This window comes from Lycium barbarum, chromosome 1, assembly GCF_019175385.1.
Source record: "Lycium barbarum isolate Lr01 chromosome 1, ASM1917538v2, whole genome shotgun sequence".
Lineage (NCBI taxonomy): Eukaryota > Viridiplantae > Streptophyta > Magnoliopsida > Solanales > Solanaceae > Lycium > Lycium barbarum.
Genome location: NC_083337.1, coordinates 11,540,083 through 11,557,868, shown reverse-complemented (window position 1 = coordinate 11,557,868; position 17,786 = coordinate 11,540,083). Strand labels below are relative to the sequence as shown.

The 17,786-nt window shown below is 38.6% G+C and overlaps 2 protein-coding genes and 1 long non-coding RNA gene across 3 annotated transcripts; all 3 read left to right on the top strand.

Annotated features, from left to right (window-relative positions):
- Positions 1–867: 867 nt before the first annotated feature.
- On the top strand, positions 868–1,521 carry LOC132609551 (uncharacterized). Its single transcript, XM_060323602.1, has 2 exons — positions 868–1,170; positions 1,240–1,521. The coding sequence occupies exons 1-2, from the start codon at positions 868–870 to the stop codon at positions 1,519–1,521; spliced, it is 585 nt and encodes a 194-aa protein (XP_060179585.1).
- A 2,648-nt stretch (positions 1,522–4,169) lies between these two features.
- Positions 4,170–16,935, top strand: LOC132631854 (uncharacterized). The gene is made up of 3 exons (XM_060347564.1): positions 4,170–4,369; positions 5,140–5,277; positions 16,668–16,935. Exons 1-3 carry the CDS (start codon positions 4,279–4,281, stop codon positions 16,682–16,684), a joined length of 246 nt encoding a protein of 81 aa, XP_060203547.1. The 5' UTR covers positions 4,170–4,278; the 3' UTR covers positions 16,685–16,935.
- Positions 9,521–16,644, top strand: LOC132631862 (uncharacterized). Its single transcript, XR_009579130.1, has 2 exons — positions 9,521–12,047; positions 12,389–16,644. It is a non-coding gene; the product is annotated as an uncharacterized LOC132631862 (long non-coding RNA).
- Positions 16,936–17,786: the final 851 nt, after the last annotated feature.

Genomic DNA, 17,786 nt, shown 5'->3' with positions numbered 1-17,786 from the left:
CTCCTTTCGTCCCAATTTAAGTGTCTTAGTTTCACTGGACACAGAGTTTAAGGAATAAAAAGAGATTTTTAAATCTTGTGGTCCTAAGTTAAAGATGTGTGTAATGTACTAAAATGTCCTTTGAATTTTGTGATTATAAATTTATCATATAAGATGTTTGAATTGTCAACTTGATAAATATAGAAATATACACTCTCTACTCTCTTCTCTCTCCTCTCTCTTCACCCAACGATAACAATACCTGACCTGACCTTTCATTTTTTCCGGCCAACTACCACCGGAGGTCGCCCTAGGTAAGTTGGCAGCACCTCTCTCTCCTCTTCTCTATCTCTCTCTCTCTCTCCCTCTCCTTTTCTCCCACAGCTTAGTTTCTCTCTCTCTCTCTCTTCCTCTCCTTTCCTCCTTCTACTGCTGTCCACAACCACTGCAGACCCGTACCACCATTGTAGGGTTTGGGTGGTTTCGCTCCTCCCCCTAGCCTTCTCTTTTCTTTTCCCTTTTTTTTGGGTTTTCTTTTGGTCCCGCATTACAGGTGGAATCCGAGCAGCAGTCGCGGCGAACAGTTATTCCGGTGAATGGTACTTCGGTGAACAGTACTCCGGTGAACAGTAACTCCGACATGAGCGACCAGCGACAGTGTTTCGGCAGCAGCAGAAGCACTACTTAGCAACTATTACAGGTTCTGTCCAGCTTGGAGTTGGTACCTCCGGCTATAGTTAGTTAATTTTTCTGGTGTTCCATCATTTTAACGAAATTATTTCTGTATTTCTACTCCCTGTAGTTCTATTTTCCGCTTGTATGGTGTTGGTGCCACCTTAGCTCGACCTTTATTATAGTGGCTGCGGTGGATGATGGTAGAGTAAGGTCATGTCCTCAGGGGGAGGAGGGGTGGGAGATAGGAAGAGGGTGAAGAGCGGAAAGGGAGCAGCTAGGCTGAGAATTAGGTCCTGGAACATTGGCACCCTGACGGGGAAGTCTATAGAGTTGGCGAAGATTCTTGAGAAGAGGAAGATCAACATAGCATGTGTACAGGAGTCTAGATGGGTGGGAGATAGGGCCCGGGATGTAGATGGGTTTAAGTTGTGGTTCTCAGGAGGCCCAAAGGGCAAGAACGGAGTTGGTATTCTAGTTGATAGAGAGCTTCGTGATCTGGTGGTAGGGGTAAGGAGGGTGAGTGATAGGCTGATGACTATTAAGATAGTAGTTGGATGACATACTTTAAACGTGGTTAGTGCTTAGGCACCGCAGGCAGGCCAGGATGAGGAGATCAAAAGGCGATTCTGGGAGGATTTGGATGAGGTTGTGCGGGGTTTTCCGCACTCAGAGAAGCTTTTTCTTGGTGGTGATTTCAATGGCCACATCGGGTCGTCGGCTAGGGGATACGATGATGTGCATGGAGGCTTCGGGTTTGGGGATAGAAATGAGGGAGGTACGGCACTGTTGGATTTCGCGAGAGCTTTCGATTTGGTGACAGCGAACTCTAGTTTGCAGAAGAGGGAAGAGCACTTGGTCACCTTTTAGAGTATGAGGGCCAAGACCCAAATTGATTACCTACTTTCCCGTAAGTGCGATAGGCGTTTATGCACGGACTGCAAGGTTATCCCGAGCGAGAACCTCACGACCCAACATAGGCTCTTGGTTATAGACCTGGAGATAAAAAGAAAGAGGAGTAATTGTATCGGGTCAGCCAAAGATTAGGTGGGACGCTTTGAACAAGGACAATGCCCAGGAGCTGGGGGAGCGGTTGAGGGCGATGGGAGCCTGGAGGAGTAGCGGGGATGCGAGTAGTATGTGTACTACGACGGCTGCTAACATTAGGGAAGAGGCAAGAGAGGTGGTAGGGGTCTCAAAGGGTTACTCTGGCAGACACAAAGGGGACTGGTGGTGGAACGGAGAGGTACAAGGTAAAGTGGAAGCTAAGAAAACAGCGTATCTAAAGCTAGTGGAGAGCACAGACGAGGAAGAGAAGAGGACTAACAAGGAGCTGTATAAGAAAGCGAGGAAGGAGGCGAAGTTAGCAGTTACGACGACTGCTTTTGGACACTTGTATGAAGATTTGGGGGAAAAGGGGGGGGGGGGGGGGGGGGACAAGAAGTTGTACAGGCTAGCCAGAGTGAGGGAGAGGAAGGCTCGGGACCTGGATCAAGTGAAGTGTATCAAAGAAGATAGAGGGAAAGTTTTGGTAGAGGATGCCCTTATTAGACGAAGATGGCAGTCCTACTTTCATAAACTCCTGAAAGAAGAGGGGGACCGGAGCATAGTTTTAGGCAAATTGGAGCTCTCTGAGAGCCGCCGCGATTTTGGATACTGCAGGCGGGTCAAGGTCAAAGAGGTCGAGGGGGTTCTGCGGAAGATGAGCAGGGGGAGAGCCACCAGGCCAGATGAAATACCGGTAGAATTTTGAAAGAATGCGGGTAGGGGAGGCTTGGAGTGGCTTACGCGGTTGTTGAATGTTATTTTTAGGACGACGGAGATGCCTGAAGAGTGGAGATGGAGCACCATGATCCCGTTGTATAAAAACACGGGGGATATTCAGAACTGCAACAACTATAGGGGTATCAAGCTGTTGAGCCATACGATGAAAGTTTGGGAGAGAGTGGTGGAAGCGAGGATGAGGAAGTTAGTTTCTATTTCAGAGAACCAGTTCGGATTCATGCCGGGGCGTTCGACTACAGAAGCCATTCACCTGGTGAGGAGGTTGGTGGAGCAGTATAGGGATAAGAAGACTAACTTGCACATGGTGTTTGTCGACCTTGAGAAGGCTTACGACGACAAAGTCCCAAGAGAGGTGCTGTGGAGATGTCTGGAAGCTAGAGGTGTTCCTGTAGCATACATTAGAGCGATTAACGACATGTATGATGGAGCCAAAACCCGGGTGAGGACAGTTGGAGGTGACTCAGAACACTTTCCAGTCCCGATGGGCCTGCACCAAGGGTCCGCGCTTAGCCCGTTTCTGTTTGCTGTGGCTATGGACGCTCTGACAAGCCACATTCAAGGAGAGGTACCGCGGTGCATGTTGTTTGCAGATGACATTGTGCTTATTGCCGAGTCGCGGAGCGGTGTTAACACGAGACTGGAGGTTTGGCGACAGACTCTGGAGTCGAAGGGTTTCAAGTTGAGCAGGACTAAGACATAGTACTTAGAGTGCAAGTTCAGTAATGGGAGTCAAGTAGAGGACGAGGACGTGCATCTGGATGCTCAGGTCATCCCGAAGAAAGAAAGTTTCAAGTACCTGGGGTCGATCATCCAAGGGACTGGCGAGATTGACGACAATGTCACACATCGTATTGGAGCGGGATGGATGAAATGGAAGCTCACATCAGGGGTGTTGTGTGATAAGAAGGTGCCGCCTATTCTAAAGGGAAAGTTCTACAAAGCGATGGTTAGACCGGCTATTTTGTATGGGACGGAATGCTGGCCAGTTAAGAAAGCGCATGTCCAGAAGATGAAGGTAGCTGAGATGCGGATGCTGAGATGGATGTGCAGGCATACCAGGAGAGATTGGATTCGGAATGAAGTGATTCGGGATAAGGTGGGTGTGACCCCTGTGGTGGATAAGATGTGGGAAGGGAGGTTGAGATGGTTCGGCCACGTGTAGCGGAGATGCGCTGATGCGCCAGTGAGGAGGTGTGAGAGGATGACTGTGGTGGGCCTGAAGAGAGGGAGGGGTAGGCCAAAGAAGGCTTGGGGAGAGGTGATTCGGCAGGACATGGCGTTACTCCAGCTTACCGAGGACATGACCGGTGATAGGAGGGGGTGGAGGTCGAGTATCAGGGTAGAGGGCTAGTGGGGAGCTGCGAGGTTTCCTTTCTCGTATTAGGAGTATTTTTATCCTGCTTCTATGTGTTGGTCTTGTCTATCTTTGTTATTTTATCATGACTTCGTTGCTCTTGCTATTTCTCATTTTCACATGATTTTGATTTGCTTGTCCGTATGTGACTCTTTTACCTTGTTTTCCTTGTTTTCTTTTGAGCCGAGGGTCTTTCGGAAACAGCCTCCCTACCTTCCAAGGTGGGAGTAAGGTCTGCGTACACTTTACCCTCTCCAGACCTCACGTTGTGGGATCCAACTGGATATGTTGTTGTTGTACACTCACAAAAATGAGAGCACCACACTTAACAACATTTAAAAAAAGAAAAAAGAACAGCAGCCCAAAACCCGACCCAGTAGAATCCGATAAGGGCAAGTGAAATTTCCCAAGCCTACTGCTGACTGACCATTTCTTCCAAGAAGCAAAACCAAAAGTGCCTGAAAATCAAATCAAGAAAGAAGAAAGAAATGCCTTTGAGTGCAACAATGGTTGGAGCCCTATTGGGATTAGGCACCCAAATGTACTCTAATGCGCTTCGCAAACTCCCTTACATGCGCCGTATGTATATCCCCCCTTTTGCTCATCCCATTCTTCATATTTTATATACAGTTTCTTGGAATTATCTGATTAAAGACTAGATTTTTCTAGTACCCTTTATTGCATTTCACTAATACATACCCTTTATTTCTTGCAATTTTAAATACACTTCTTTTTGGGAATTAACTGATTAAAGATTAGATTTTTTAGAACCCTTTATTGTATTTCACTAGTATCCTTTATTTCTTGAAATTTTAAATACACTTCTTTCTGGGATTAAGTGATTAAAGACTAGATTTTTTCTAGTACCCTTTATTGCTTGAAATTTTTAAATACAGTTTTTTTTGGGATTTTAATGATGATTTTTATGTTTGGGTTTTATAGATCCATGGGAATATTTGTTGGGTATGGGAATTGACAACTTATAATGTGCTTAGATGGATTTTTGCTACTGAAAATGCTAAAAAAAAAATTGAGTATTTTGCTTAAAATTTATTGAAGGAGATATACATGTGAGATGGGTAATCTTGAAAAAATATTCATTTTTGGGGTAATTGCTTGTGTGAAACTTCAGATAGTTTGCTCGTCTGGGTTTACCTGATAGGAGTAGAAAACGGGCGGGTTGGATCAGATATGTGCTGGTCAAAATCAGTTTAAACAAAAAAAGGATAAAATATCCGACCCGCCCATAGTTAACACGGATAAAAAATGGGTTAATGCCCTTCGCAAACTTCCTTATATGCGCTGTATGGGACTTATCGATTCTTGATTTTTTGGTTTGGGTTTTGTAGATCCGTGGGAACATTTATTGGGTATGGGAATTGGTGTTGTGGCTGCTAATCAGATGGTGAAATGGGAAGCTAAGAGTAATGAAGATCTTGATAAATTGCTTGAGAAAGCTAAACTTGCTAATGAGCGTCGTTACTTTGGTAAGTTTAAATTTCAAGAAAATTTGGATTGAATGTTGAGTACCAGATCTTTTTTTTTTCCAGTACCTTTTTATTGTATTTTCATTGTTTCTATCTATTGGCAACTATGCAGTAACTTAGGAAAGGCACAAGCTTTGAAATTGACAACCTCAGATGTGTTTAGATGAAGTTCTACTACTGAAAGTGCTAAAAATTGAGTCTTTTCCTTAGAATTTAGGGAAAGTTACACATTTGGCCTTACAACAAAAAATAATTACATTCACTAGCCAAATATGCACTACAACAAAAACAACAAACCTAGTGTAATCCCACAAGTGGGGTCTGGGGAGGGTAGTGTGTACGTAGACCTTACCCGCTTTGGGAGGTAGAGAGGTAGAAAATATACACTATTTTGTAGATCAGTGGGAGCATTTGTTGGGTAAGGGAATTGGTTTCGTTGCTGCTAATCAGATGGTCAAATGGGAAGCTAAGAGTAATAAAGATCTTGATAAATTGCTCGAAAAAGCTAGGCTTGCTAATGAACGCCGTTACTTTGGTAAATTTCAGATTTTTTCTAGTACCCTTTATTGTATTGCACTGTTTCTATCTTTTGGAAACTGTGGAATGACTTAGGAAAGACATTAGCTTTGAAATTAACAACCAGAGATTTGCTTAGATGGAGTTTTGCTACTGAAAATGATAAAAAAATTGAGTCTTTTCCTCAAAATTTGTTGAAGGATGGATATATGTGAGATGGGTAATCTAAAAAAACATTCTTTTTTTCAAATATAGTCAAGCTTCAGATAGTTTTCTCATCGGGGTTGATCATAATTGTTTGTTGGTAAAACAAATCATTTTATCAATTTCTTTAAGTTTCATATCAAGCAAATTTGGATTGAACCCCAGGTTTTTTCTAGTACCCTTTATTGCATTTCACTGTTTCTATCTATTTTTTTTTGAGAAACTGGTACCGAAAAATTTAATTCGAGAGAAAATTTCACTGTTTCTATCTATTTGCAACTATGCAATCTTTGAGATTGTCTACTGGGGTTGTGCTTAGATGAAGCTCTACTACTGAAAAGGCTAAAAAGTTGAGTCTTTTCCTTAAAATTCACGGAAAGTTAAACATTTGGCGGGGCGTCCAAAAATAATTACATTCTCTAGCCCAAGATACCAAAAATATACACTATTTTGTATAAAACATGCATATTTTAATTAATATACAAAAAACATACATTTGTTGGCTATTATTTTGGTGGGCGGCTATACAGCGTAAAAATCCCTAAAATTTATTGAACGATATGCATGTGAGATGCGTAATTTGTATCATATCAAGCGAATTTGGATTGAACAGCAGATATTTTTTAGTACCCTTTTTTGTATTTTCACTGTTTCTATGTATTGGCAACTGTGCAATGACTTAGGCAAGATACAAGCTTTGAAATTGTCAATTGCAGATGCGCTTAGATGAAGTTGTACTACTGAAAGTGCTAAAAATTTGAGTATTTTCCTTAAAATTTATTGAAGGATATACATGTGAGATGCGTAATCTGAAAAAACTTTTCTTTGCTCGTAGTTAGAAGTGGCAACTGGGGTGGGGGTTTCGGATATGGGCGGGTTGAAATTGGTTTAAACATAAAACAGATAAAATATTCAACCCGCCCATAATTAACACGGATAAAAAATGGGTCAGGTTAGAACACAAGCTAAAAGCTGAAATAAGCTGAGACTCCCAGAAAGCAAGAACTCATGAAAAATAACAAGCAAACAATGAGAGAGAAAGCTAGGCTTGGCAATGAGCGTCCTTATTTTGGTAAGTTTCATATCAAGCAAATTTGGATTGAACCCCAGATTTTTTCTAGTACCCTTTATTGCATTTCACTGTTTCTATCTATTGGCAAATATGCAGTGTTTGAAATTGACTACTGGGGATGTGCTAAGATGAAGTTCTAGTGTTCTACTACTGAAAATGTTAAAAATTGAGTCTTTTCCTTAAAATTTAGGGAAAGTTACACAGGTGGATTGAACCCCGGATTTTTTTAACACCTTTTACTCTATTTTACTGTTTCCAATCTATTGGCAACTATGGAATCACTTAAAAGGCACAAGCTTTGAAATTGACAGCCTGAGATGTGCTTAGTTGAAGTTCTACTGCTGAAACTGCTAAAAGTTGTAGAGTTTTTGTATACTTCGGTTAGTTACATATCAAGAAAATTTGGATTGAACACCAGATCTTTTTCTAATACCCTTTATTTTATTTTCACTGTTTCTAGCTATTGAAAACTATGCAATCACTTTGCAAAGACACAAACTTTGAAATTGACAACAGGGATGTGCTTAGATGAAGTTATACTACTGAAAGTACTAAAAATTGAGTTTTTTCCTTAAAATTTGATTGAAGGATATACATGTGAGATGGGTAATCTGAAAAAAGGATGCTTTTTTGGGTTGCTCACAGTTAGGAGTGGAAAATGGGCGGGCCGGATCGATATGGGCGGGTCGAAAGCGGGTTAAACAAAAAACGGATAAAATATCCTAACACCCATATTTAACAGGGATAAAAAATGAGTTAACCTACAGCCATGGTTTCAGGAATAGTCAGCTGAGAACACAAGCTAAAAGTCGAAATAAGCTTAGACTCCCCGAAAGGAACAACAACAACAACAACAACAACAGCCCAGTGAAATCCCACATCTTGGGGTCTGGGGAGGGTATAATGTACGCAGACCTTACTCCTACCAAGGTAGGATGGCTGTTTCCGAGAGACCCTCGGCTCAAGCGGACAAATGGGTATCGATAATGGATAATATCCATATTTGATCCATTTTTAAATGGTCAGTTATCCAATCCATATTTAACGGGTCGGATTGGATGGCTACTTGTCTTTTAACCATTTTGCCAGCCCTACTCACAGTTGTTTGTTGGTAAATTAAATCCTTGTTCTTCCAAAGGATGTAGTCGGTCAATGGGAGGCCAGTGTAATTGATAGAGGAATCCTCAGAAATGCGGGAAATCGTGATTCCATTCCTGAAAATTCTGAGGGATGTCTTTAAAGTAGTAAATCACTTGTTTTGAACTTTAGAAAAGTTGTCATTCAGGATATTGGTTATCACTACCATTGAGGTCTTTTCTTTAAGAGATCCTATTTTTCGAGTCTATCTTAATTCTTTATCTTAATATGGTGAATAAGTTTGTAATTTTTGTTGTGTTTTATTGGATACTAGTTTTACTTTTGAGTTGCAAGTATCTAATTCTTGGATGTATGGATCTTGTTGTTCATTTGAGGCATCCCAAATCATCATGTAGTATGCTAATTTTACAAGGATTATTGAGCTGACCTTAAAGCTGAAGTGTGTATTGTGAGATTGAACTGAGCTCTAATGGTACTAGGACTGGCCTCAAAGATCTGTTATGCATTTGGATTGCAAGCCCTAATATTTTCAGTACCCTGTATAATTTTCCCCTTAGATGTCTTTTGCACCCTAACACTTTGTTTGGATGGTTGTTATATATTGTTTCATAATGTATCGTATTGTATTGTAATGTGTTATATTGTATCGTGTTGTATTGTTTTGATTAGCACAACGTTTGGATAGATTGTATCGTTTCTCGTCGTTACATAATCTCACGCATCAGCGATCTGAAGGATAAACTTACAAGAAAAGTAGGGTACCGGATAGAGCTACCTCAAAAAGTTAGGGTAAATGATAAAATAGAATTATTAGATAATAAAAATGAGAGGAAAAGATAAGGTAACGATGCAATAACACCAAATCGGTTGTTACATAAAATGGGATTTTTCGTCGTTACGTAACGACGGATTTAACGATACAATACATTAAAATTAAAATAACAATCAAAACAAACATTGTATTTAACCTAACAACACAGTACAATACAATAGGTAACAACCATCCAAACAAGCTGTAAGGGTGTGTTTGGTATGAAGGAAAATGTTTGCTTGGAAAACAAGTTCTTACTTATTTTCTAGTGTTGGGTATGACCCAGGTACTTTTTCTGAGCCGAGGGTCTACCGGAAACAACCTCTCTACCTCACAAAGGTAGGGGTAAGGTCTGCGTACATCCTACCTTCCCCAGACCCCACTTGTGGGATCACACTGAGTTTGTTGTTGTGGTTGGTAAGTAAGCAAAATAATATTATCCCAAGAACATTTATACGTAATCTAGCAAAACACTTTGGGGATGGAATAGGGTGGGAAGTGGGGGTTTGGGGGTGGTGGGGGATGGAATGGTCAAGGGATGGGGTTGGATGGGCAGAGAAGAGACAATGAACTTGGAATGTTTCACTTATGGGACTCCTTCACCAAAAAAAAAAAGTTTCACTTATGGGACTCCTTCACCAAAAAAATAAATGTTTCACTTATGGGACTTGTTTTCCCTACTTCCATTAGGGAAGTCATTTTCCTCATTTTTAAAGAACTTGTTTTCCTAGAGAAAATGTTTTCCAAGAGAAAATGTTTTTCAAAATATTTTGACCAACCAAATATAAGAAAATGGGAAACGTTTTTCCTCCATACCAAACACACCCTAAAAGTAAGTTAAGGAGCAAAGAAAAGATAATGGAAGAAAAATATGCCAAAAATAGTTTTTGCTTAAGTGTGGGTTAGGCGAATGTCTCAGGATCGAATTCTGCAATAGAAAAAAAGCTTTGTATTTAGGTGGAGAAGGGTAGAAGGGTGGGGCCATTATCCATTGAGTTTCAAACCATGCGCCTCTGGCCTGTGGGATTTGTCGGTTACCAAGAAAAAAGAGTCTTTGCTTGGTGCAGCAACACATATGTTTACAGTTATCAACTGAGCCTTCATCTCTTTTGCTCCCTTGCTACTTATACCGATTGACTTTCTTTTTCAAGGGGTTCTTTTCGGGCAAAACTGTTATTCCAGTACTCATGGAAAAGGGATTATCAATCTCGGTTGCATCGTTTTCACCCTTTGCCACAAATCCCGCACCTGCATATACCTTAAACATCTTTTGTTCCCAAATCTGATACTTTTTTACCACCATTGTTGAAGTAAAACAAAAAAGCAAACATTTATTAGTGGATAATAGAACCAAGACTGACGAACCTAGAATTAGATCAGACAATAATTCTCATGAAATATAGCTTCCATAGCTATTCAGATTTATTTTATTACACGACATAACTTGGTTTTCAGACTTGATTTTGAAAAGAAAGCTTTAATTATACTTGACTATATTTTGTTTTCACCAATATAGGGTGTGCTTTGTGTTATATGACTTAGGTGTTGTTTGGTTTGAATTTGGTATTGGGTTTATATGACTGATGGGTTTTGTCTTGAGCATTAGGTTTATTTCTGAGGGTAAGTGGCTGGATGTTGCAACTCAAGGGACCACCATCTGAGTTGCAACTCAGGGCCCTTTCAAAATCTCCAGCCTCTTTTGGCTCTATTGGCCTCCTCCACCGAGTGAAATTAAAATAAAATCAACCCATGGCCGAGATCAGGAATACCAGTGGACAGGCTCCATGAATTAAATGTTCACTTTTGCAGCTCAGTAGAAACCTTAAAGTCCCCACAGTGTAGATCTTCCACCATGCATATTTTAAGAGTAGCAATTCTGAATTTTGTTATTTCTTTTAACACCATTCTATTAAATCCATTCTGGAAAATACGTTTACCTGATCAGAAAAAATTAAATCCATTCTGATCCAACTTGCATTGAATATGCTCTGCTGGCCAATTCAAACCCTTGACAACACTCGTGTAGCTCTTGGAATGCTTTTGAATTGCAGGACTGGAGTTGGTGTGGTCTTTTTACAACAAACCTCCATTCTTTGTCTCTGCTATACCTGAACCTCCAGCATTTAGTGAGAATGATGAACCTTTTTCTTGTCTTTGCGTGGTGCTAATTCTCAAGTTTGGTGAAGTTCTGACAAATGCAGCTTTCTCTCAATTCGCTCATACCAAAAATCATGTTCAGTGGCTTTTTCTTTAATCTCAAAAGACTTCTGGCCAACCATAACAAGGGGTGTTGTATCCATCAATGAGGGAAAGCAACCAGTTTTTTTAAGATCACAAGTAAGATTATCTAGCGAAAAGTGGTCAGTGAGGTTAGGTTTGTGGGGAGGTGAAAGATGGAGGAGAAAGTGTAGTGTGGGATTGGAAGGTTAATCGGAGGGGAAGAGAAGATAAGGCTTCTCTCTCATGCTCTAAAACGATTTCTTTCGAAGTGCATGTGAGGTTTTTTACTGGCCTCATAGAATATTTTAATGATTCTTTTTCATTCCAACCATTCTACTGCATAGAGTAATATTTAAACAATAGACATCTTATCAACACCCAAAAATCTAAATCTCCCCCACGCTCCGGAATGTAAATTGTGTTTCTTTAGTGATGCTTGATAAAGCTCAACCAAGTATTTTGGCGTACGAAAGGTACATGACCGGTGTCCTCTTCCACTGCATCGATAACATCTATTTTTTTAGCCATTTGTTTCTACCACTTCGTGCTTCTCATCCTTCTTTTTCCCCTTTTGGTGGTGATTCTTTGATGAATGATTAGCCCCAAGGGGAAGAATTTTTTACGACCATGACAATGACTAGGGCCATGACCTTTTCCACGCTCAGAGTAGTGGGCTGCACCTCATTCACTTCAGGGAACGGTGTAGAGCCAGTTAGTTGATTTTCATGATTTTTCATTAACAAATTATTGGTTTCTTCAGCCACGAGAAGATGAGAATTCAATCCAGAATGCTTCTTGAAACCTTTCTCCCGACATTGCTGCTGCAGGAGCACAATCAATGCATGAAAGGTGGAGAACGTCTTTTCCAGCATATCAGAATCACTAATCATATCTCCACGTAGTTTCAGCTAAGAGGGTGTTTGGATTGGCTTTTTAAAAGTAGCTTATAAGCTAAAAGCTAAAAGCCATAAGTTGGAAATAACCAACTTTTGGCTTTTGACTTATTTTTGTACTTTCTTGACCTAAAAATAAGTGTTTAATTTTTATCTTTTCCAAACACCACAAAAAGTAGAAAAGAGCTTAAAAGCCAATAAACACTTAAAATAAGCCAATCCAAACACCCTCTAAGATGTAATCCTGAACGTTGCAGTATTGTACTCAATAATTGACTTAAAGTCTTGTAACCTTAGATGGGGCCAATCGTACCGTGCTTTTGGGAGGATGATCATCTTCAGTTGGTCATACCTTTCTTTCAAGTTATTCCACAAAACAAGTGGATCATTAATGGTGAGATATTCAATTTTCAAAACTTCATGCAATAATATCATTGCTTTAGAGCAATCTTGGTTGGATATTTTATTTTTGGACTTAATGGTGTCTCCAAGACCCATTGCATCCAAACGAATTTCAGCATGCAACACCCATGAGAGGTGGTTCTTCCGAAATATCAAGGGCAACAAACTCAAGTTTTGTAAGATTAGCCAATGATTAGAGAGAAGAAAAAGTAGTCTTTAAATTAATTTTTGAGACGGTAGAGCGTCGTGCTGATAACGTGTTATAAAACAAAGATAATATAGAAAGAACCATGTATTTTGGAACTACTAATAGAAAGGGAAGACATATATTAGGAAGAGAATCGTTCCTTTTCTTTTCGGTGTATCAAATGAGAAGGCAAAACTTCCTATTTATAGAAAAATTTTGCCGCTCAACATACAACATACAACTTGTGCAAGTTGATCTACAACTTGGATACAACTAAGATACAACTAAGGTACAACTTTCAAGTACAAGTTGTATTATCATTTTAAGTACAAATGGTACAATTTACGTTTACATGTGGGGGTACTGTCATATCTTGCCGATCTACAAAGCATTCTATTATGGCTACTTCATCAAATCATGCTGAGATAATAGCTATTCATGAAGCAAGCTGATAATGTGTGTGGTTGAGGTAAATGATACATCTCATTCGAGAAAAATCTGATTTGAAATGTGACAAAATACCTACAACTTATATGAAGATAATGCAGCATGCATATCCCAATTAAGAGGAGGATTCATATAAGTAGATAGAACAAAGCACATTCCACCAGAGTTTTTCTTCACACACGATCTCCAATAGAATGTTGATATCAACGTATAGCAGATTCGCTCAAGTGATAATTTAGCGGATCTGTTCAGGGGAGTAAAATACGCGCTGTACTCTTTTTTCCTTAACCAAAGTTTTATTGGGTTTTACTAGTAAGGCTTTTAATGAGACAGCTAAAAATGTGTATTACTAGATATGTGCACTCTTTTCTTTTTACTAGAATTTTCCATAGGTTTTTTTCTAGTAAGGCTTTAACGAGGCACATTATCTATTAATGAAACATCCCGGGGGAGTGTTATGAACTATTTTGACAAGTTGTATTTTGGATGTATTATTAATAGATAAAACTAGAAGTTTAAATTGTACCACTTGTACTTAAAGTGACAATATAACTTGTAATTGAAAGTTATTGTTATTGTGTCAAATATAACTTGTAATTGAAAGTTGTATCTTAGTTGTAGCCAAGTTGTAGATCAACGTGCACAAGTTGTATGTTGTATGTTGAGAGGCAAAATTTTCTATAAATAGGAAGTTTTGCCTTCTCATTTGATACACAAAGAAAAAGAAGGAAAGAAGAAAACACTCTCTAGAAGGAAAGAAGAAAACACTCTCTTCCTATTACTAGTTCTAGTTAATTACACAGTTCTTTCTATATAGAATCTTTTTATAATAAAATGTGTATAAACTTTGGAATAAGTTTTTGGTTCAAGCCAATTGGCTCTTATGATAAAACTAGAAGCAACAAGTCACTTTAAATACATTCTTTACCCTTAACAACATTAAGCCTAACATACAAGACTAGTCCTTGTGAGAAATTATGAGAGAAATATTATTATTGAATTGTGTATCTACATTATTACATTGAGCCCTATTTATAGATACTAAATCCCAATCCTTTTTCACGTAGGATACTATATACAAATCTTATTCATATTCTAATACTCCCCTTCAAGCTGGTGCATACAAGTCATATGTACCGAGCTTGTTACAAATGTAACTAATACGTTATAGATGTAACTAATACGAGGACAGGTGAGAGACTTGGTGAAAATATCTGCAAGCTGATCACTCGACCTCACAAATTTTGTAACAATATCTCTGGAGACCATCTTTTCTTCGACAAAGTGACAGTCAATGTCAATGCGCTTAGTCCTATCATAAAATAGTGGATTTGATGCGATATGAAGGGCCGCTTTGTTATCACGCACAAGTTAGTTCCATCTGACTAATTTCTCCAAATTTTAATTCTCGGAGCAACTGCTTAATCCAAACTAGCTCACAAGTTGCTACAACCATTGCACGATATTCTGATTCTGCACTAGATTGAGCAACCACACTTTGTTTCTTACTCTTACAAGATACCAAATTACCTCCTGCTAAAACACAATATTCGGATGTAGTGTCTATAAATAGGGCTCAATGTAATAATGTAGATAGACAAATCAACAATAATGTCTCTCATAATTTCTCACATGATATCAGAGCAGGACCTATCCCAATTATTATTTCCCGATAGTCGGCCCCATATTAAGATTGCTCACGCACCAGATGTCCAGCCCTGGGCGTGAGGTGGGGTGTTAAAATATCCCAGATCGGTGGTTTAAGGGATGGGTGGACTTCTTATATGAACTTGGGCAGTCCTCCCCTCGTGAGCTAGCTTTCGGGGTTGAGTTAAGCCGAAGATCCATTTCTTTACGGTCCTAAAAAGATTTTAGAAATTAATGTTGATTCTACAGTAGTGGAGTAGTGGAGATTGACATGAAGGGTAAGCCTATGGATAAATTTCAGAAACTCAAAAGTTATCATCAGAAAGTTATCTTTCTCAAAATGTTCATCATGAAGAGGAGATGCAAAATTTTTGCCAAATAAAAGCAGAAGCTTCACAAGGTAAAGATTTGGTGAACTTGGAAAACTTCTCCAAAAGTACCTAGATAGAAGCTGTCATGCTCCTAAACAAATTCTTTGAAAGTACATGGGAGGTTGTTTATTGGCCTATTAGAATATTTTAGTGATGCTTTCCATCTTTCATGATCTGAGATCCCACGAGCTTTGCATTTATATACTAGTCAGGGAAAGGTGTATATTAAAGAAATGTCATTGAAGTCAAATGTGAGGTATCAAATACTGCTTGCATCCCAATTTATGTGGTGGTGTTTGATTGGGCACAATTTTTTTTGGAAAAACTACTTTTGAAACTTGTGGTCTAAGATAAACCATAGACATTTGTGTCTATAAATCATCTCATTAAGGGTAAAATGAGAAGTTTAAAGTTACAATGTTAATATAGAATTGTCATTTTTTTTGGATAAACTCGAAAGGAAAGTGTCCACATAAAATGGGACGTAGAGAGTTGTAAAAAGGAAAAAGGACATGGTGTAAAATTCCGCAAAGTGAAGACACTAGGAAACATGTCGTAAGGAATCCTAATTTTTTAAGTTAAACTTCTTTAAATTGTCAAGTAATTTGCCATTTATTTGGCCTTAGGTTGAATAAACTCAATTATTTCTGAAAGCTGTGTGGGTTCGTTTACAGTGAGCTATATTGGCTGTGTAACTTTGATAACTTGATTTTCTCTCCTATCGACCATTAAAGTGTAGCCTAATGATCCGGGTTTTGTCCTCGAGACTAGGAGATCCTTGGTTCAAATGCTACCCAAATTGTGGTACTTATAGTTAAATATGTTTAACAAATCACTTGTATGCAGGTGTTTGTTCTATCAGTTTGTGGTTCAAATAGCAGTATAAGCATCAGGCAAGAAAAAGTAATGTAACCGGTGATGCTGATTAAAACAAAGTCCCTTTATAGTCGTAACCTACAAAAACAAGAACAAATAAGGCAATTAATATTTTCAACTTTTTTCATTTTATTATGGATTTTGAACATTTCAGACATAAATGCCTTAAGCCGCCTATTGCTTCTGAAAATGTTCAAAATCCATTTTTTTTTTTTTTTACTTTGTTAAAATGGGATGGGAACATTTTGGTAAGCAGTGCATGAAAATAACGTGAAGTTTATATCTAAAACCAGGGGAACCCTTTTAGAAACTCTGTATGAAGAGTAGAAGTGTACTACAATATCAAAGGCTCAAACAAAACTGATGGAGAACGAATCGAATCGAATTGTCCCTATGTTTTCAATCATGATGAAATAGAATCAAGTTTTTGCTTCATGTTTGCGTCTGTATGCTTTAAGGTGTAGGCATTGTGAAAGTTACTATTCTGGGCTCTGATTTTGTTGGAGTGGCTTTCTTTTATGCTATGTGTAGTCTATCAGTATATTCTTTGGACTTATATTTTTCCTTGTCCTAATCTCAGTTGAACTTTGTAGTCTATCGGTATATTCTTTGGACTCTTACAATCTCCGTTGAACTTTTGTTGCAGATGATGATGAAGATTAAAATTATGGGTGGTCTCCAGAGAATATGTTGTTTGCTTAAGCAATTTTTTATCCTCTTTATAAGGTTTGCAGTACTTTGATCTTTGTATCGGCGAAGAACACTTTGCAATAATCATATTTGAATGTCTTGCAAAATGTGTTCCCTAATAATGAGATCATCCATAGTCTCCTATGACTGTTTGGATCATTATATGTTACAAACCTCAAATTTCTTTTAACTTAAAAAAAACAAACTCTCTTTTGCTTTTCTGATTTTTATAACTCTCTGAATCGAGCAATTTGGGGTACTAAGCCATCTCTTAAAGTGGCTAAATTGTTTTGAGCCTTGCAAATATGGATTACTATGAGTCGATGAACATATATCTGCTCTCTGGTTTGAGATCTGTTGTTTTCATATACATGTCGTAGGTGTTTCATATACACAAGCTTGTGGTATGGCAATATGCTAGCAAAATACCTTGTTGAATTATATGTTTCATAGCCACAAACTTGTGGTAAGGCATTATGCACCTGACCACGACCACGTTCATGGCTCACACCAGCAACAGAAAAAGGAAAAGCAAGAACAAGAAGAACAACTACTGCTATTTCTCGATTTCAAGCAAGCCAGCATTGGCGTTATTTATTTTCATATTCCATGTTCGTCCATTTATAAGTTGGTAAAGAAGAGGCAATTCTATTTTCTTAAATAGAATGATATAGTGGTTGCATTGAGGTTATTCTAACTCACTGTTTATTATGAAAGAATCGTGATTTAAGTTTGGGATATCTATGCATAAAACAAGGTAGTCAAGATTTGGTCTTAGAGCCCGTTTGGATTGGCTTATAAGTTGCTTATAAGCTGTTTTCAGTTTTTTTGAGTGTTTGGCTGGCCAGCTTAAAGTCATTTTGTGTTTAAAATAAGCTCAAAAAACTAATTGGGCTCATTTGACTTAGCTTAGACTACCTCAATTTATTTTTTTTAGCTTATAAACTGCAAACAGCTTATAGGCATAAGCCCATCCAAACAGGCTCTTAGTACTTTGCGAAATAATTTACATATTTTTGTCCTACGTTAGAATTTGGATCCATTGTCCTCGAAGTTACAGTTTTGACTCGAAATT

Excerpts from the sequence above, each read along its gene's own strand:
- LOC132609551 (XM_060323602.1), top strand. The coding sequence starts at position 868 with ATGTCCTCAGGGGGAGGAGGGGTGGGAGATAGGAAGAGGGTGAAGAGC. Across the intron at positions 1,171-1,239 it reads TGGTGGTAGGGGTAAGGAGG|GCACCGCAGGCAGGCCAGGA; the intron begins GTGAGTGATAGG and ends GTTAGTGCTTAG.
- LOC132631854 (XM_060347564.1), top strand. The coding sequence starts at position 4,279 with ATGCCTTTGAGTGCAACAATGGTTGGAGCCCTATTGGGATTAGGCACC. Across the intron at positions 4,370-5,139 it reads CAAACTCCCTTACATGCGCC|ATCCGTGGGAACATTTATTG; the intron begins GTATGTATATCC and ends TGGGTTTTGTAG.